Source organism: Lissotriton helveticus (genome assembly GCF_964261635.1).
Source record: "Lissotriton helveticus chromosome 1_1 unlocalized genomic scaffold, aLisHel1.1 SUPER_1_unloc_15, whole genome shotgun sequence".
NCBI classification, from domain to species: Eukaryota; Metazoa; Chordata; class Amphibia; order Caudata; family Salamandridae; genus Lissotriton; species Lissotriton helveticus.
In genome coordinates this window covers 3,110,465-3,128,555 of record NW_027611654.1, presented here as the reverse complement: position 1 = coordinate 3,128,555, position 18,091 = coordinate 3,110,465, and the positions used below count along the sequence as shown (strand labels likewise).

The window sequence follows — 18,091 nt, the reverse complement described above, 5'->3', positions numbered from 1 at the left end:
AAACATACCAATCATGCACAGCCAATTACCATTACACTTTATACAGGGAGCACTTGCACTTTGACACTGATCAGCAGTGGCAAAGTGCCCAAAGCATCTAAGCCAGTCAAACGAAATCCATCACAGCTTCAAAAATAGAGGAGGTAGAGGCAAAAAGTCAGGGGTAATCACACCAAGAAATGCCAGGTCTAACAGCGCTGCACCCACATGTGTGGTCTGGTTCCTGCTGCACATAGCTTTGGTTGCAGCACACATAGACCTTACACTGATGCACACAGAGGAAAGAAATTTGAGGGAACATTGATTACAGTGTGTGTCTTCTTAAGAGCGGGTCAATTCTAACATTCACATGGACAGTTCCCTCTGGTGGGCTATGCTTTCCTTTTCCAAATGGTGGAGGCACTCATTAATGTCCCTCTAAGGCTCACTTACCCCTTTGCCATAGCATGTGAGCTGAGGGCACTGCTGTGTATGGAGTGTTGTGAGTAGGAATGGTTTTTCCTGGTGCAACTTGTAATGAGACATGTTCAATTGAACTATTGTGGTCTTGCTTAAACACAAAGTCATATTTAAATGTGGTTGTGGTCCGAGCTCATGCTTGGTTTAATAACTACATCACACAATAACTTTGGTGGTGAAATCAAAGTCAAATAGCAGTATATCTAAAAATATGTTCATGTACGCAGGAAGTCTGTGTGTATTGTCTGTCTTCTCCGTTCTTGGAAGTGGGGTGATTAGATTTGTCCAGATATGGGTCGGGTGCACTGTTCCTGACGCCCCCTTCCAGTATATGTCATGGGTTTTGTGGAGTGGAGAAGTGTGGATCAATGATTAGAGCGGCAGACCCTGATGCAGAGGTCTGGCCCGGACCAGGGTTCAATTCCCACCTTGGCGGGTCTTGGGCTCAATTTCCCCGTACCTGATAATTCTCGCCTCGGTGCCTATTCTAATCATGGGTCCCACTCTGTGACTCTGGGCAATAGCTTGCTTACTCTCCACAATGGCCCCAACAGCGCTAGGATGCCTGGCTTCACCTTGGGGGTGCCCAGGAGTGGACACTTCACAGGGAAAGGCCAGGAAGGGTTCCACAGCGGTATGTGTACAGCGCCTTCAGCCCCTTTCGGGGGTGATACGTGCGTTATATAAGCACTACTACATTTACATTTTTGAAGTTAAATTCTTGTTAGCGCCCTGAACATCTCATTCTCAGTGGAGCTTGGTCTGTATGCAAAACCAATGATCATGGACTGGATCTGTATTGAGCCCCTAATGAGGACGAAATGGTCCCTGGGATCTCACAACTCTATATTAGGATTGCCACTCCTAATTTGTGATATGACTTGGAGAGAGAGGCAAGAAGGGACATTGTTACCATATTTGGCAGCATTACCATCTCTCCCTTCCCAGTGATGGCACAACCTACTTCTCTTAGTGTCGAAGGGGTGTGTTTCTTGAAGAAAGACTATATCAAGGCATAGTGAGTAAAGTTAGGCAGTAATTTCTTCCTCTTGACATAATACGTATGTACATTTGTATTCAGTGAAATTACAGACAGACAGTTCAACAGAGCTTGTCCTTATTTGGAGAGCATTAGGGAGGGGTGACCCACTCTCTGCTCTTTAAGATAGCAATGGAATGGTGTGTGTATCTTTGTAGACGTACTACTCATGCATGTACTGTTGTCTTGCTATAATGCTGTGTACTAAAGACTTGATACCCACTGGATACCTATGGGTAAGTCAAAAGAAAGCTATCCTGTCCCTCACTTGGGCTCACCTATAGGCAACTGTGACAATTGTGCAACTATAACGGAGGTGGGATCCTGATGCCCGGGGGCCTCACTCTTCAAGCCAAGTGTCTTGAGTCATTGATTTTATCTGGGTACCCTTACCATGATAGTGAGAAGAAACCAAGGATTACATGGGTAGGCAGATGGGTTATGAATCTTACAAAAACGTACATCTGGTCATAAAACACAAACAGAATGAAGGAAATCCAAAATATGTACACCAATGTATTGTGCTATATAGGACTGTATGGTAAGGTAGGTACGGTAAGTATACTTGGAAAGCGCAATATTACTCCATCTCGGAGTGTCCTGGCGCTGTATACCGCTGGGGAACCCGTCCTGGCTTTCCCTGTGAGATGGTCCCTCTTGGGCACCTCCAAGGTGAAGCCAGGCATCCCTGGCGTTGATGGGGCCGTTGTGGAGATTAAGCAAGCTATTGCCCAGAGTTGCAGAGTGGGACCCATTGTTACCGTAGGCACCTCGGCGAGAATTATCGAGTCCCCGGACATTGACCCAAGACCCTGCAGCGTCGGGAATTGAACCCTGGTCCCGGGCCAATCTCTGCTTCAGGGTCTGCCGCATCTAACCAGTGAGCCACACTTCCCCATGAGGGAATGTATGTGTGACCGCTGCCAGGGTAGAAGTCATTTCAGAACAAGAAACTTCACTCACCCGAAGGTGACATGCTTCATCATTGGGTTCCCTCATCATACCTGGACCGCAAGTTCCACGGTGTAGGCTTTAATTCCATGCAGGAAAGAGCTGAGGTGTTTTGAGGATGAGTGATTTTATAGGGTGTGTGAGGGGCAGAGAGCAATCAAAGAGGTGACTAAAACTAGCTCCATAGGGCCAGATCAATTTAATTCAGTGGTCCACTGGGATAGGATTAAAAAGAGAGGGATCAGAGTTTTAATCAACTAGACCTCTGTAGATGGTCAACATGTTTCTGCCCAGGATTGACACTGGCATTTATCAGGACATGGGAAAATTGTCAAGTGGCTAGAAATTGTGAAAGTAACTAAATAAATAAAGGTGAACTGGCCCCCAAGGTATCAGAACAGCCAGGATGACAATGGGCTGTATGTTTTCTGGGTCCACCCTCTTTCTAATAAGAAAAGTGGATGGTATGCAGTTACAAACCACTCGGGGTACATTTTATGCTGCCCAACACCTTTGTTAATGCAGTGTCTTTAGACGTCCTAGCGAAAGTCACACGGACAAGTAATGAAAGTCTAATTGACAAGTTGGTTACCTTATTCTAGGTGTAGTACTGCCGGATCAGGGAGCTAGATAGCCCGGGTGAAGGGAAGCTGTCCCATGAGAAGACATGTTCTTAAGCTCCCCCAGGACAGATGAGATGTTCAACTGGTGTCTGTGGGTGTGACTCTACAGAGGGTTTGGGAAACACTGCGGCCATTTGTAAAAATTATGCCTGCAGTCGGACCTGATGCTCAATAAATCTCCTGCTATATAAGTAACTGTGCGGGTCCTCTCTACTCATTGTGGCTCTCACTGCTGATTCCTGAGCTCCAGCAGTATTGACAGTGTGCTGCTTTTCATCACGTTGTGTGATCATTCATGGCAGGCCAGTGCTCTGAATGGGACGAGTCGATGACCCGAAAATTATGGCCAAGAAGTTCAAGATTTGTTTAAAAAAGTGTTTCCATATGTAGCCCATTCCAGAGTAGTCCAGCCAGACCATAATGAGGCCAAGTCCCCTTTCTTTGGCCCTCAGGCCTTGTCGAGCGCTCCTGGCCCAGGACTTGTCCCTCGTCTCATCTTGTTGATTCTCCAGGGTGCTGCCCCATATCGTAGTTCAGTTGTACCTTGGAATATAAGGATCTAGTTAACGATCAGCTCTGATGCTCTACTCTATCACCATACTGGGGATCCTTTTCCATTCCCTGTCTCCAAGTCTGTCACTAGTGTGTACTGCGCTTTTCACCATTGCTCAAATTCTCCTCTCTTGGCATTCAATAGTTCATGTCATCCATGGTCTATTTTGACAGGGGCATGCTCTGCCACATTAGGAATTTTAGTAGTAGGTGCTGCTTCTGTATTGCGAATGGTGTCCCAGGGTGTTGGCCCATCAGTCATGCACCATTTGCAGTCTTTGGAGCTTGGAGGCCTACTACACACCCATGTTGCTGGCCTGCATCCCATGTGACTCACCGGCCCAACAGACCTCTATTCCTATGTCGCGGAGGTTCCCCTGACACTGGGCCACACCACGGCTTGCATCCCTTCCTCATAAAGCAGCTCTAGCCTTAGTTGACCTCTCAGGTTCGTCATCTGTTATTTCCCTCACAAGGGACCTCAGGTATCCTGCCCTCTGCCTCTGATCCTCTCTGTGCTCTCCAACCACTCTGCCTGGGCCTGATGTCAACTTTTGAGTAAATGACCCTCCCTCCACATGTGTTTAAGTCTGTATCAGGACGCCAAAGCGTAGCACCTTCAAGTACCTCTTGAAATTTGCCATGCAGCCATTGCCTGGCCAACCCCCCCCCCCCCCTAGTGTCTGAATGTATTTGAGCAGCTGCCAGTGGAGTCGCTGAGGCATTTAGCTGTTGCCTTGAAAGAGAGGCTAGACAAGAAGAGGAAGTGGCAAACTGCTGTGTCCCTTCTCCACACAACATCTTTCTCTCTAAGGGAAGGCAAGTCTACATGTGCCAGTGAGCTCTACATCTGCTCATAGTTTCAAAATGTCAGCAAGGGAGTGGACATTGAAAAACAAACAACATGTTTCTTAATTGAATCGTGAATATTTGAGGGTGAAATCAGTACACCATACTGGTGGCTGAAAATTGTCTGCTTGCTGAGGTCATGAGCCTACTTTGTCCATGCCCTAAAATATGTATGTCTGTTGTAGCACTTTGTATGTGCAATTGGGTGAGTTAAAAAAACACTCAACACATTGGCAGAGATATTTTTTACTCAAAACGCAAGGGTACATTGCACTCTGGAGTATGGCTGATATGCAGGTGTATTGTTGCCTGAATTCTGCCAGACATGAAGAACACAGGGCCTAATTCACAAAGAATTGTAATAGGACAGTGGCTGAAGGAATTCTGCTGCTCTGCCCTACACCAATTTGAAAGGGAAGGAATCCACCGTATTTACACAATGTAGCGCATTCCTCTCCTTTCAACTAGCGTCGGGACACAATTAGAAATCGAGCGCCAATGCAGGCACCCTTGCACCATGGTAAAAGCGTGTCTGTGTTGTTGGTAAAAGTGTTTTTTATGCAGGAAAAGGCACCTTCCTGCACAGCAAGAATCACAAGTGGAGTTTTACTCATTCTATGAGTGCAGCAAAGGGGAAAAAGCAAGGAGAAATATGAGCATTTCTCCTCATTACACTGCTCTTGGGAGGCATGTTTGGTGATGCCCCAGGTTAACATGATTTGATAAATCGGGGACAGGGTCAAATTCCATGGGTGTTGATCGGGAACACCCGCAGCAACACCCATGGAACGCCTCCTTGTTGTAGAGAAAGGCAAGGCAGCCCTTTGAGCTACCCTTCTCTAATCCATGAGGCCATGCAAAGCCACGCCTCATAGAAATGATTGTGAGGCCTGCGCCACCAGAGAGTCATGAAACTCTACACTGCGAGGGTGCTGGAGTCGTGAAAATGAGTGACACAATGCACAGGTCTAGCGCGTTACCAAAAACACACACTATTCTACAGCAGTCAATGAAACCCAATTGTCATTCTGGGCAAAAATTGAGTGAAAAATCTGTGCCTCATAAGTTGAACATAACATTTGTTTTATTTTCAGACAAAGTGTGGGATTTAATGCTGGTGTTGTTAGGTTAGGAGTATTTGGCCTCCATTTTGCACCCCTTTACTGAACATAATTAGATTTCTCAATTCCTGTCTTGTGTTATTTCATTTCCTGCAGTAGACGAGACCCCCAATGGATATCAATGTAAAGATTGCTACACTGACCAGGCCTTGGACGCCTGCACAGTGGCTGGAGATGTTCAGTGCACCGGGGAGCATACCACCTGCGCCAGCTTCCACGGAACAGCCTCCATACCTGGTGAGCTAAACCAATTTCTGTAATTTTGAGTTATTTCTCCCACTGCAACAATCTTCTAGATTTCTAATCCTTTCTTTCAAACTAAATGCTGCTCACACTAGTCCAACTGAATGTCTTCAGCGTGCTCATTTCCACAAAATACTAAGCAGAAATCATGTCGCTTTGAACCTGATGATGTGGTATTTGTGTAGCGTAAACCTAGACAATGTTGGAGGCACAGCAAGAATAAATATCTCTATAACTTCCTCTTTCCACATGTACTGCATTCTGAAGCACTCTTACAAAGAGGATAACACCTCTAAGGTGTCCCCTCATTCACAAAAACAATACTGACTCCAATGCAGGCACCCTTGCACCATGAAGCAATGGTAAATACTCTGGCGCTGGGCTGCACTGACAGAGAGCAGGTATGCACCAAAACTTTTTTAAGTTGTCTTTCTGAGTTGCGCTGCATCACAGTTTGATACATCTGACCCATTGGAATGTGTGTATCTCAGTATCCAGATAGCTGCTGCTGCTCTGTACCACAACCAGGTCACCAGGCTCCTTTTCAGCCTGTTAAAGACAATGCACTCAGCTTCTAAAGTGTTTATGGGATATGGCTACCCCTTTCTTAGAATTACACACACACTCTACAGCAGTCAGCGTGGCTCCTCCTATGTGTGTGTTCGGCAGATCTCAAGTGAAGTAAGCCACCTGCTGTATGGCGAATGCTCATTTCCTAATGCCAGAAAGGTGCTTATTAGAACAGTCTTAATGCGTAAAATCCACATCATGAAATAGAGTGACAAAGCACATAAGCACTATGTGCAGTTATGTATATGAAAATGTCTCTGGTTTGATTGAGCAGAGCAGCCTTGTACGCTCATTTCAAATCAATCAATCAATCAATCTTTATTCAGTTTACACATGAAACCATAAAAATATAACACATACAGTTATTGCAACCAAAACATTAAATGCATAAATCTTAAAAGAATAGGAAAACATACAACCAATTCATGTGATGAAGAAACTGATAGGAGAGGACATTTCCTAACTCTCCAACATTATTTTTAAAACTCAATTCAGATGTACAGATAGGCACAGTGAAGATAACTAATGGCCGGTCTGCATTGGGTAAAATGGAGATCTTTTTGTTTTTAAAACTATGTCTTCCGTATCTGTAGAACGTATAGAGGACGACAAAATTCAATGGGGCTTATATACAAGCCCCTTGCTTCACTTTTGTGTCATTTTTAACATGGGAAAAGTGCGTATGGGTGGCACAAGAGGCTTGCGAATCAGCCCAAAAGTGCTTTGTAATGAGGTTCCATGTCAAGGATAGACTCCTTAAATCAGTGTCCCATTCAAGTGGGCGCCATCACACAATATATAGAAAACTGGTGAATATAAAGTGATGAACAAATACAACTGAGTGCCTTCTCCAGGTAAAGTTATAGCATGGGCTGAGACTGTTTACATTTCACACCCTTCCCTGCAGCCAGTGTGATCCCTCCTAATTTTCATTTCAGCTCTTCTTTTGACAGAATGATGCTAATGGTGCCTTCTTCAGAGTACACACTTAAGACTAGGAGAAAATGCAAAGTTCTAATAAAATCCAGTCAGGGTATTTTAAAAGTATTATCAAGAGAAAGACAAATAAGAAATGAGACATCTGTTCAGAGTGGTTTCACATTTGTCCCAGTTAGATTAGCATATATCCATTGGTTGTCATCAGATGGTATCCTCATTATAAGGTAGTCCCAGTTCTTTGTGGCAGATAAACCAGGTACACTGAGCAATCTTAAAACTATTGGACTTGACCGCTGATTTAGAGGCAAATCTGAAAATAGAACAGACGAATTTTAGGCTGCTGGCTCTTGAGCATTATTTGGGGTTTCCAATTTCCAGAGCCTTCAAATACAATCCTTAGTTTACAAAAGGTATTCATTGTGGATGTCTGTAGCCTTTAATGGAAAACTGTTGTGTTTGAAAACTCCTTCACCATACGTCATTGTGAATGTTTTCTTAAGGATCACCTTTAAATTGAATCTTTCCATACAGACCATAAAAGAATCAAAGAGCATTTGCAAACCATTCACAGTATGTGCCATGAGAATGGCATTGTTTGTGTTCTTAAGGCCAGGAATTGGACCGGTACCAATCCTTCTCAAGTCTAAAGAGGTGTTGTTAGTAGGGCCATTCAAGACTTTTTATTATAGATATGGCCCTTGCCATCCAGAACAGCGTCCAGCGCTAGTTTACAATCATCTCCCAATATGATATGGAATTTTCAGAATTCATTGATGGGGTAGTTGCGGTGTGAAAGAAAGGCGGATTTGTCACTATTAGGAGAACAGGCAAACCCACGCTGAACACCATAGTGCCTGTCCAGAGCTTGTCCCTCATCATCTCACCAGTTATGTAGAACATTACAGGGAAGGCATTTGCAAACGTGAATGGCCACCCCACATAGTTTGGACTTAAGCTTGGTGTCACCGAGTACGGTAGGGTCATGACTGTTTGAGGTTCAGCAGTTTTAGAGGACTTGTACCGCTCAGTCCTGCTTGGGTTTCTATGGCTCCCTTGCTGAAAGATGTGTCTCTTGGAAAAGGGCTAATGTCAGTGTGCTTAGAGGTCAGGGAAGATACGCTCTCCTTCTATTCAACACGAGAGTTCAGCACATTACCTTTGCGTGTGAGTAAAGTAAGGGGTGGTGGGCTATGGTAGTGGCAATTAACAAATTAAACCAATGAAGTATACAGCAGGAAGAAAGAAGGTATGTGTATTTTGGCTACTGCAGTGGTGTCACAGTACCAATGAGTAGAAGGTGGGGGAGGTAGTTTGAAGGACCAGGACATTTGGAGAAAGGAGGGAGAGCACAGTTTTTATGAAGTGCTGTGGGTCCAAAGGAGAGGGGCAGGCGAGGGGCAGCCTAAACCCCAACATGATCTAAGGTCATGTGCTGGAAGTAGGCAGATGGGGGGATTTGGCACTGGGGCGTTAAGCCAATGAGGTTGTGGAACAGACAAAGAAAAAAAAGGGTGGTAAATGTTTGTTCAGGCAGTTTTACAGTATCTGTTTGTTTTGTTTTCATACCACTCCAGGAGACATATGAGGGCTTGGGATACTCATGATGGCCATAGGTGCAAGAGATAATTATGGCCAGTGTCCCATCTCTGGGGGAGAGAGGAGAGAAAATAAGGGAGGGGTACAGCAGGTCCCGAGGGAGCCAGTGAGAAGGGCATCTTCTGGTCTGCCACGGTCATATACCCTGGGAAGCATGGGAATCAGTGTTGGTTTTGGCTGTGGGCTTCATGAATGAACGCAAGTTTTCCCTCAAATCTATCTGAGTTAGGTCTGCCACTGACCTATGGACCTGATTAGGATGGCGGGCAGCCCCACCCTAAAGGAGATGGGTGTCCCACATATGAATCTATAATACGATGGTGCCTGCGGCGCTTGCATTGCACAGGTTTTCCATTGCGACGGGTGTGGCTGCTGCAAAACCCACCGCAATGGAAAAAAGGGATATGTAACACATCCCTGTCCTATATACACATGGTACATGGACCTGGTGGGGGACACCACAGTGCCCCCCACACCCATAGAAAAGGTCCCAGGGTGGAGGGGGCCTACTATGGACCCCCCATGTCCATCCCTCCATCCTTTCCATGGCAGCTGAACTGCCAAAAAAAAGGCTGGTGGAGAGTGACCATCCTAGTCCTTACGGCGGTGCCTGGTATTCACTGGCACTATTGTAGGGATTGGGAGACCCGACCCAGCACCGGCAGGCTCAAGGAGCCCATTGGATGCATGGGTGTCAGGCTTTCCGCCCACAAAAGCTGCTTAGGATGGTGGGGAGACTACCACCAAGACCCTGTTGTTGGCGGTCTCCCCACTATCCTAATCAGCCTCTACGTAACATGTTATATTCAGAATAACCCCTTTATGATTGGTCAGGTGGACTTCTCCAGCAGGGTTGCCGCTCCCCTCCATGTACAGCCCCATCCTCTCGTTGAGTTATGGGGCTGTGGTGTCCATGGCATACAGGGTTAGGCAGTCCAGGAAACGGGCCAGTTCTGTGGAGTCCATGAAATCTCTGGAGAGGCAATCCAAATGTATCCACATGGTGTCCAGCTCAAGAAAGTTGTCCGTACTCATCCCTTCCTGGTGCCCAAATTGGTCTTGTGTGTTGTCTAGCCACTAGTCCACTGTGCCCACTGGGGCCTGAAAGGAGCTTATGTTGTTCTATGTGGTTTTGGTGTCTTCATATGATGGGCTATCTTCAGGCCCATGGAAGACAGCTGGGTCGCTAAGGATTTAACTTTCTTGAGGATGGCGTCTAGGGTTCTTTCCGGTGATGGCGATACATAGGCCTACTTCTTGCCTCCCTCCCTGACTACACCCTTGAAGAGTAGCTGGTGAGAGGATTTACATGAGGACATTGGGTCAGGAGCCAGTTTGAGTAATAAATGTAAAGAAGGCAAGGCCCAGGTGCACCGTGATGTGAGACAGGTGAGAGACAGCAATCACTGTCCAGTCCAGGTGGGGTTAAACAGTGTGGCTGACTGGCAGGCTGCCACTGCAGGAAAGTGTGAATCAACCAGGCCAAAACATGTAGTGCAGTAGCATCAACAAATACAGGTGCATAATTTAAGGCCCTATACTCCAGTGGGTTGGCTCATAAGACAGGGGTATGAAGGAGACCGACAATGAGCAAGGCATCCAGTCATTGGTGATAGTGTCCAAGGTTCAACAGTCTCTAGAAGCTTGGGAGGCAAACCTGTAGACCAGGACCGAGGTAGTAGAAAGGATCTTTTGAATTGATGCCCAAGTAAAGGGTGGGGGGGTGAGCCTAACTTCAACAAGCCCAGGAAAATACAGGTTACACCATTGTTTTGATATTGGAGCAGCTCCAGTGTGAGGGTAAGAAATGTGTCCCCAAATGAGGCCCTCACATTCACTTGAATGACTCTCTTCTGGTGGACACTGCTAGAGCTATGGGGCCTAGTCCAGCATTCTGGACCTCTGAGGACAGCACAGGGCATCTGTGATGGGCCGTGGAGACATTAGTCCTGCCAACTCCAATCAGCATTATGTGAAGTCACCGGGCGGCACCGGCAGCAGTCATCAGAAAGTGGGGCGAATGGGCAGTACTCTTTTATTTATTATTTATGTTTTGCATTTGTGAAGCGCCTGGTTACACCCCCATGTGTGTCCCTGTGCTATATCAAATATTCTGCAATCTTCAGGAGGTGGTGTCTTACAGATTCATGTACTATTTCTTACTATTGGGTGAACAGCCATGTTTTCAATTATTTACGGAAGAGTTTCTCTGATGGTTCCTCCCGGAGGGTCAAAGGTAGTGTGTTCCAGCTTTTTGCTGCCAAGTATTCAAAGGAGCGTGCCCCCATTCATGCCTTCTTGAGCCTTGGGACTTTCACCAGATGGGTCCCAGTGGATCTCAGGTGCCTTTATGCTTTATATGGAGTCATGAGGTCATTAAGGTACGAAGGGCATCTGCCCTGTAAGATGCGGTGTCCAATGCACAGTGCCTTAAATGTTACACATTTCTGGATGGGTAGCCACTGTAGTGTCTTTAGGGCATTCTTCTAGGGTGCTTTCCTTGACAGATTAAATATTTGACAGGCCGCTGTGTTCTGAACAGTTTGTAGCCTTTGGAGTCCTTTTTTGTTGGCACCAAGATACAGTAGGTTTACATATTCTAATCTAGATGTGACGAGTGCATGGGTCAGGGTTTTTCTTGCCGCCAGAGGTAGAATATCTAGGGTCTTCCTTAATATTCAGAGGATTCCGAAGCATCTGCCTGCAACCCTCTTGATCTGGGTCTCAAAGGATAATCTATGGTCTCTCCATATCCCCAAGTTTTCTACCTCCGTCTTCGGGGTGGGGACTTGTCCTAAGCTTACTGGCCACCATGCCGATGACCAGATGGATGGGGGTGTTTCCGACTATTAATATTTCCGTCTTACTGCCATTTAGTCTCAGGCAGTTATCTGTCATCCACCTGGCTAAATCTTTCAGGCATTCCACAAAGCTATTGGCCGCTAGTGCTGAATTTGGAGTTTAGATGACCACAAGCTGTGTGTCATCTGTGTATGACACTATCGTGACACTGTGTTTTTCCACAATCTCGGACAAGGGGGCAACCATAGATTGAACAACGTCGGGCTCAGTATTGAACCCTGTGGCACTCCCTGTGCTAGCTTGATGTGCTCTGAGGTGTATGTGGATTGTGACACCAGAAAGCTGCGCCTTCTGAGTCGGTGCACTAGCATCTCATGTGGCACCGTGTCGAAAGCTGCGCTGAGGTCTAAGAGAACCAGTCGAGTTGTCAGGCCTTCGTCTTTTCATTTTCGTACTGACTCTGTAGCATAGAGCAGTGCTGTTTCTGTTTAGTAGGATGATCTAAATCCTGACTGTGTTGGGTGCAATAGGTCATGTTTCTTAATGTGTGCTACTAACTGTACATTGACCACTTTTTCAGCTATATTTGAGAAATAAGGGAGCAGTGAGACTGGTCGTAGATTTTCCATTATGTTTCCGTCAGCTGTCGGCTTCTTTTTCAGTGGGCAGACAAAGGCTTTTTTTCCGTATATCAGGTACCTTCCCTTTTCTGAATGAGCACTCTAACAGCTGCTGGATGTATGGTAATATTGTCCCTAGTCCTGCACTGATGACCTTGGGTGTAACTGGGTCTTGTGGTGAGACCGATTTTATGCTCAGTGCTATCTTTCTCAGCTCTTCTAGAGAAGGAGGAGTGAAATGGGAGATGCTATTTTCCCCCCACTCCTTCATTTGTTCCTTGTGGCTTAAGTGTCCATTTTGAGCATTGTCTGGAAAGGTGTCATGAATATTAGACACCTTTTCCGTGAGGAATTCTGCGATTTTATTGCATGATTCTTCTGAACAAGGGGCTGGTGCTACAGTTCGTTCTAGTGAGGATAGTTCTTTCAAAATGCCGAATAATACCCTAGATGAGTTCTCTGCTGTTTCTATTCTCCCCGTGTAGTATGCCGCCCGTGTTTTCTTTATAAGTGCATGATACTGTCTCAGTTTTAATTTATATACCGTCTTGTCAGAGTATAAGAAGCCCTTCCTACATTTACGTTCTAGCTTTGTACACGCCTGTCTTTCCATCCTTAAATCCTGGTTGAACCACAGCGCACTCTTCGTGTTTCTGCGTGGGGTACTGGTTGACCATGGGATCACCACATCCAGTGCACCTTTAATCCAGTTATTTACTTCCTGACTCTCCTGGTTAATCTCTGTGTTTAAGGGAGGGGGGGTTTGCTAACAGAGCCTGTGTAAAGCTGCTTTCCTTGAAATGTCTCAATTTCCTATGTCTGCTATTATAAGGCGTGTCATTCTTTGATAGAAGTTTTGTTAGAGGAATTACAAAGGTGACTAAATAGTGGTCCGAACACACGGCCGCTGTTGGGCAGTCAACTGACAGCCCCTGGAGGTTTGAGAAAATGGAGTTTAAAAGATGTCCTAGTTGATGTGTTATCCATGTTGATTTTAATTCAGGTTAGAAGCCTGCCAACTCTTGGATTAAGGCTTGCGCTTCCCCGCATGTTTTGCTGTCAAAATGTAGGTTTAGATCCCCCAGAACTAACAGGTTATGATGATGTAGTGCTGGTTGGAATAGACACTCCAAAAGCTTTCCCTGAAGCCTGAAGATGGGTGCGGCGGTCTATAAATCAGAAAACCATTTAGTGTGAGCTTGGCGTTTATTGTGAATGATGCAGCTTCGCAGTAACCTATCACTGCCTCTTGCATCGAGCAGTCTATAGATAATTTATGTATCACTGCTACGCCTCCCCCCTTTTTTATTGGGCGGTCCACTCTCAGGATCCCGTATTGCGGTGGGAGTGCCTGTAGGACATCAGGAGCTGAGAATTCATCCAGCCGGGTTTCTGTCAAAAATAAGAAGTCCACATTCTTTTCTATGATGCAGTCATATATTTCATTTTTGTGTTTATTTAGTGACCTGAAATTAATGAGTATGCATTTCAGCCACTTGACTTCTGGATTTGTGCGATCAACTAATGCTGTGGTTAGCTTGAATGGGCAGTGAGCACATGTCTGTACTCCTTGTTCTACTGATATATTATGACTCCAGTGTGTTAAACCCCTAGGTGTAGCTTTCTAAGTTTGCTGCTTGAATACTAAATTGGACAGCATTTGAGGCCCCGGACGGCCGCGGACGGGTGCAGACGGGCGCGGGCGGACTTGCTTTTGGCGCGCCCACTGTGTGTGTCCGCTGCACAGTCTACTCTACCCCAGTGCTTTAAAGCTTTAGGTCCACAGTGGCTTAGGAGGTTGTTGGGACCTGTGATATGGCTCATAGCATGCCCAGATGTCTGCAAGGCATGTTCCCACAGGGGGAGTCAGCATGGACTGCTGGGTGTAGAAAGACCATGCTGTTCCCTGAGTAATTAGGAGCCTCACAGAGTAGGGCCTTCTATGATTGTGGTGCAACTCTGTCCCACCTAATCAATATACATCTAGAAAATGTGTTTTCATATTATTTTTGGTAATCTGTTGGGGGATGAGATGATAGAATACATAATTAGATGCCAAATACTAGAATTCCCTCAGTTCCTGCCATTCTTACCTTTTTGCTCTGACTAAATATCTATCATACAGTACATCCCAAGGGATTGCACTACACAAGAGCAATACCCTCTGAAATAATAAGACACTATGGAATGCTGTAAGGAGCAGGTGATCAGGAGGGTGATAATCCAGCTTTTCTAACAGTAGCAGTTCACTCTTACGTGTGTCCTGTGCTCTATGCAAGCACAGCAAGTTACATACTCACCGTTTCATGCTCTTTAATTCATGACTTGAAACAGACACAACAGACAGCCAGCAACAATACCAGAACCAGCATAGTGAACATGTGTGTCTGAGCTATTCGTGAATACGGGGTATGCCAGGTGATTTCATAAATGTAAGGCAGACTGTGCAACTCATCTAGGGTGGCACATTCAGGTCAGTCTCCGCCAAACTACATGTTGAAGCCATGGGAACCACAGGATTGTGTTGTTGCTGCTGTACCCCCAGCAGAACAAGAGATGGATCATATTTTTTCTCACTTTGCAACATTGGTTGCCAGAGGATTGTAATGTGATAAACCACAAGGATAGGCTCGTCACCAAGAGGAAGTGGTATTTAAGGACAATGGAAGAATATTGAAGAGCCCCAGAGGTGTTAGCATAAAGAGATAAGAGATACAAATAAGAAATTTCTGTCATAAACGTGGTACAGATCGCTATGACATTTGCAGAAAAACAACTGAGCATTCTTGAGTAGAGGTAATCAGTTAACTTAACAAGTACAGTGTTCAACATTTACTGTAAATGACAAAGGTAAACAAGGATTGAAAAAAAAAGATTTATTGGATAACCTCCTTAAAATAATGTGGATGATTGACATTTATTTTTGACAAGGTAAGGCTCAATCTATTACTTACCAGTCCAGCCCACGGTGTCCTTGTTCATGGCAGACCTCTTAATTCCCACCTTAGCTTTCGTGACACTCACAATTCAACCTGGAATCTCAGGTCCTTGAATCAGGTCCAGGTTGCTTTCAACATCTACCAGTGTGTGTATTAATGGCCAATCTGAGATCTTGGGAACTTTGGACCAGGATAGGCATATTTCTTTCTTAGATGGAGAAAAAAAGTATGTAGCAGCATTGTTAATGACTGATTATTGTCTGTGTGTTTTTCCCACAGGTGAAGCTGCGAAACAGTATAGCTTGACAGGATGTGTTTCTCAAGATTACTGTGAATTATTTCACCTGCCGGCGACCCAAATGTACAGTTATGATTTACAGTGCTCACCTGCCGAGAAGCTTTGAGGTCATTATTTAAACCTCTGATGCAATCACACCCCATCTTGTGAAGAGGAACAATGTAAGAATGAAACAGAAGAACTCATGTCAGCCTCCCTGGGACACAGAATACAAGGAAGCAATGTGTGTAGTACTGTTTATGCCGCCATGTTGTTTATGTACCACCAGCCTTTATATTCAACCATGTATAGCGCCTAGGCACCTCAGAGGGAATGCTCTACTTGGTGCATTGAATGTTTGAAGCCCTGGCACTGCAACCGCCCAAAGATACTGACTTGGGAAAAGATAAGAGGCTCCTTCTGATAGGATGCTAATGCTGACTTAATGTGTAACCATGGAGGAAACTGAAATCCCTTTATTTGAAATAACATCAAAAAATTATGATGGTTTAGTCTATGTACATCCTGCCAATAATATGAATATAAATTACATATCAAGTCCTGGTGTTGACATGTGTTACACAGGGAGTGTACCACGCTGCTGCATGCTTAAACACTAGCTGACTTTGAATGTCAGACTCCTTCAATTTTATAACTTCCTTTTTACCACTAAACACAGTTCAATTATAAACAAATCTGTACCAGAGCCAGCAAGAAATGTTTACACTCCTGTCTCAGATACATCTCATGTATTACGATTGTAGCAGTACATTTCTTCTGCATGAGAAAGAAGACTGTTTAATAAATACTTTTATTGAAAACGCCTGTCTCTCTATTTCTCTGCACCTCTGATGAAACGAAGCATGTACGATTGACTGAGTAAAATATCTATCTATTGTTTCCACAACTCTGAAGATACGTTTTATCTTGGGAAACAAAGTTGTCATGTTTATGCAGGTGTCAGAAACTAATCCCTTCTTGTTTATTCGAGAAAGTTTCTAGTGACCTCTGAGCTAGCTGGCACTCACAATTAAGTCTAATATATTTGATAGAGACCTAGTAGACCTAAGTCCTATGTCAAATCTATAGGATATATTATTCCAATGCGCAGAGCCTATTGGGAATATAGGAACTACACTATACCGCAACATAATCAAGACCCAGTTCATTATGCACAGAAAATGTTGGAGTTGAGTGGGGGACCTGGATCATTTACGCAAGGAATTATTCTCCATTATTTGAATCTGATTCAACTTAACATACCCCAGACCTCACTTCCATACCACAGCTCTGCAATATACTTGGCCTGATGAATTTGTGAGATCCCTTGGTACCCTAGACCTAAGCCTATGTGCAAAACTAGAAACCACCCCCATAGTTTTTTACAGACTCCTATCTTTTGGCTTCAATCAGAGGTTTCCAACACTTCTTAACATTAAATAAAATACCCAAATAGGTGAAGGCCTTGACTTTACTCAGGGTACCATTTGATACCTTGATGCTTTGGGGCCCACTACCATTATGTAGGACTTTGAAAAGTTAGCCGTTACGTCTAGAAGCCCCCCAAAAAAACATATTCAGCCAACAACAGGCCCAACCCTTGTGCAGTCCAAGCTATCAGGACCATGTCATCCACATATAATAGAACAGGGAGAGATCTGTCAATAATCTTAGGACAATTGGCCAAAACAGGTAATCGCGCATACTCCAATCCATTAACATATAAGCTGAACAGAAAAAAGGGCCGGTAACACCCCTGCCGAACCCCACAACTCATTCCAAAATGATTGAGTGCACTTAGCATCTTGAGAAAAGTGCACCAAGGCAGAGGTAAAGGAGTGGGGATCAGCTAAAGAGCCAGAATTCTGGGATTGACCCCCATCTCACTGATCAAAGCCCATAGTTTGGCTTGGTTCACCCTAGTTAGAGAAGTCGTCAAGTCCATCAAAGCCAGGTGTAAGAATTCAGGCCAAGCCACTTTATACCTATTATTAATTCTTCAGACATTGCTATGAAGTTGACCTTCCACACTAAAGTCATACTGGACATCACTCAGAATCTTCTTTCTTTTTATCTGCCCAGTCGCACAGCCTATTTAGAATCACCCTACCAAGACCTTAACTGTAGAATCCAGTAAGAAAATGAACGGTGATATTCTGGGTTCTCTTTATCCCCCTTCTTAAAAATGTGGACCATCACTGTGGTTGACCAAGAGGGTAAGGGCCCCTGCTGTACAACCACATTTAAGACCTGCATTAAAAAAGTGGCACAGACTTCCATATTTCCATTAAACCGGTCAGGTGGTATGTTGTCCAGCCCGGGGCCTTGTTGCTGGACTGGGCTAGAATGCCTTTTGTGATGTCATCTAATGTGAACACCACTTTGTTACTAGCAGACACAGATGCAGCATGGATATTAACTTTCCCATCAGCCCTCTGATTATAAAGGCCCTCAAAATTCTCTACCCACTGCTACTCTGAAATTTGATTGCATAGAAGCAGAACAGAACCC

The 18,091-nt window shown here is 44.9% G+C and overlaps 1 protein-coding gene across 1 annotated transcript in view; it reads left to right on the top strand.

Annotated features, from left to right (window-relative positions):
* LOC144805575 (phospholipase A2 inhibitor and Ly6/PLAUR domain-containing protein-like) overlaps positions 1-15,914 on the top strand; it is a 68,451-nt gene extending 52,537 nt beyond the window's left edge. The window contains exons 4-6 of the mRNA XM_078672099.1: positions 358-366; positions 5,691-5,831; positions 15,583-15,914. Coding sequence (XP_078528225.1) covers positions 358-366; positions 5,691-5,831; positions 15,583-15,707 — 275 coding nt within the window. The 3' untranslated portion in view covers positions 15,708-15,914. The remainder of the gene's footprint in view (positions 1-357; positions 367-5,690; positions 5,832-15,582) is intronic.
* The last annotated feature ends 2,177 nt before the right edge of the window (positions 15,915-18,091 follow it).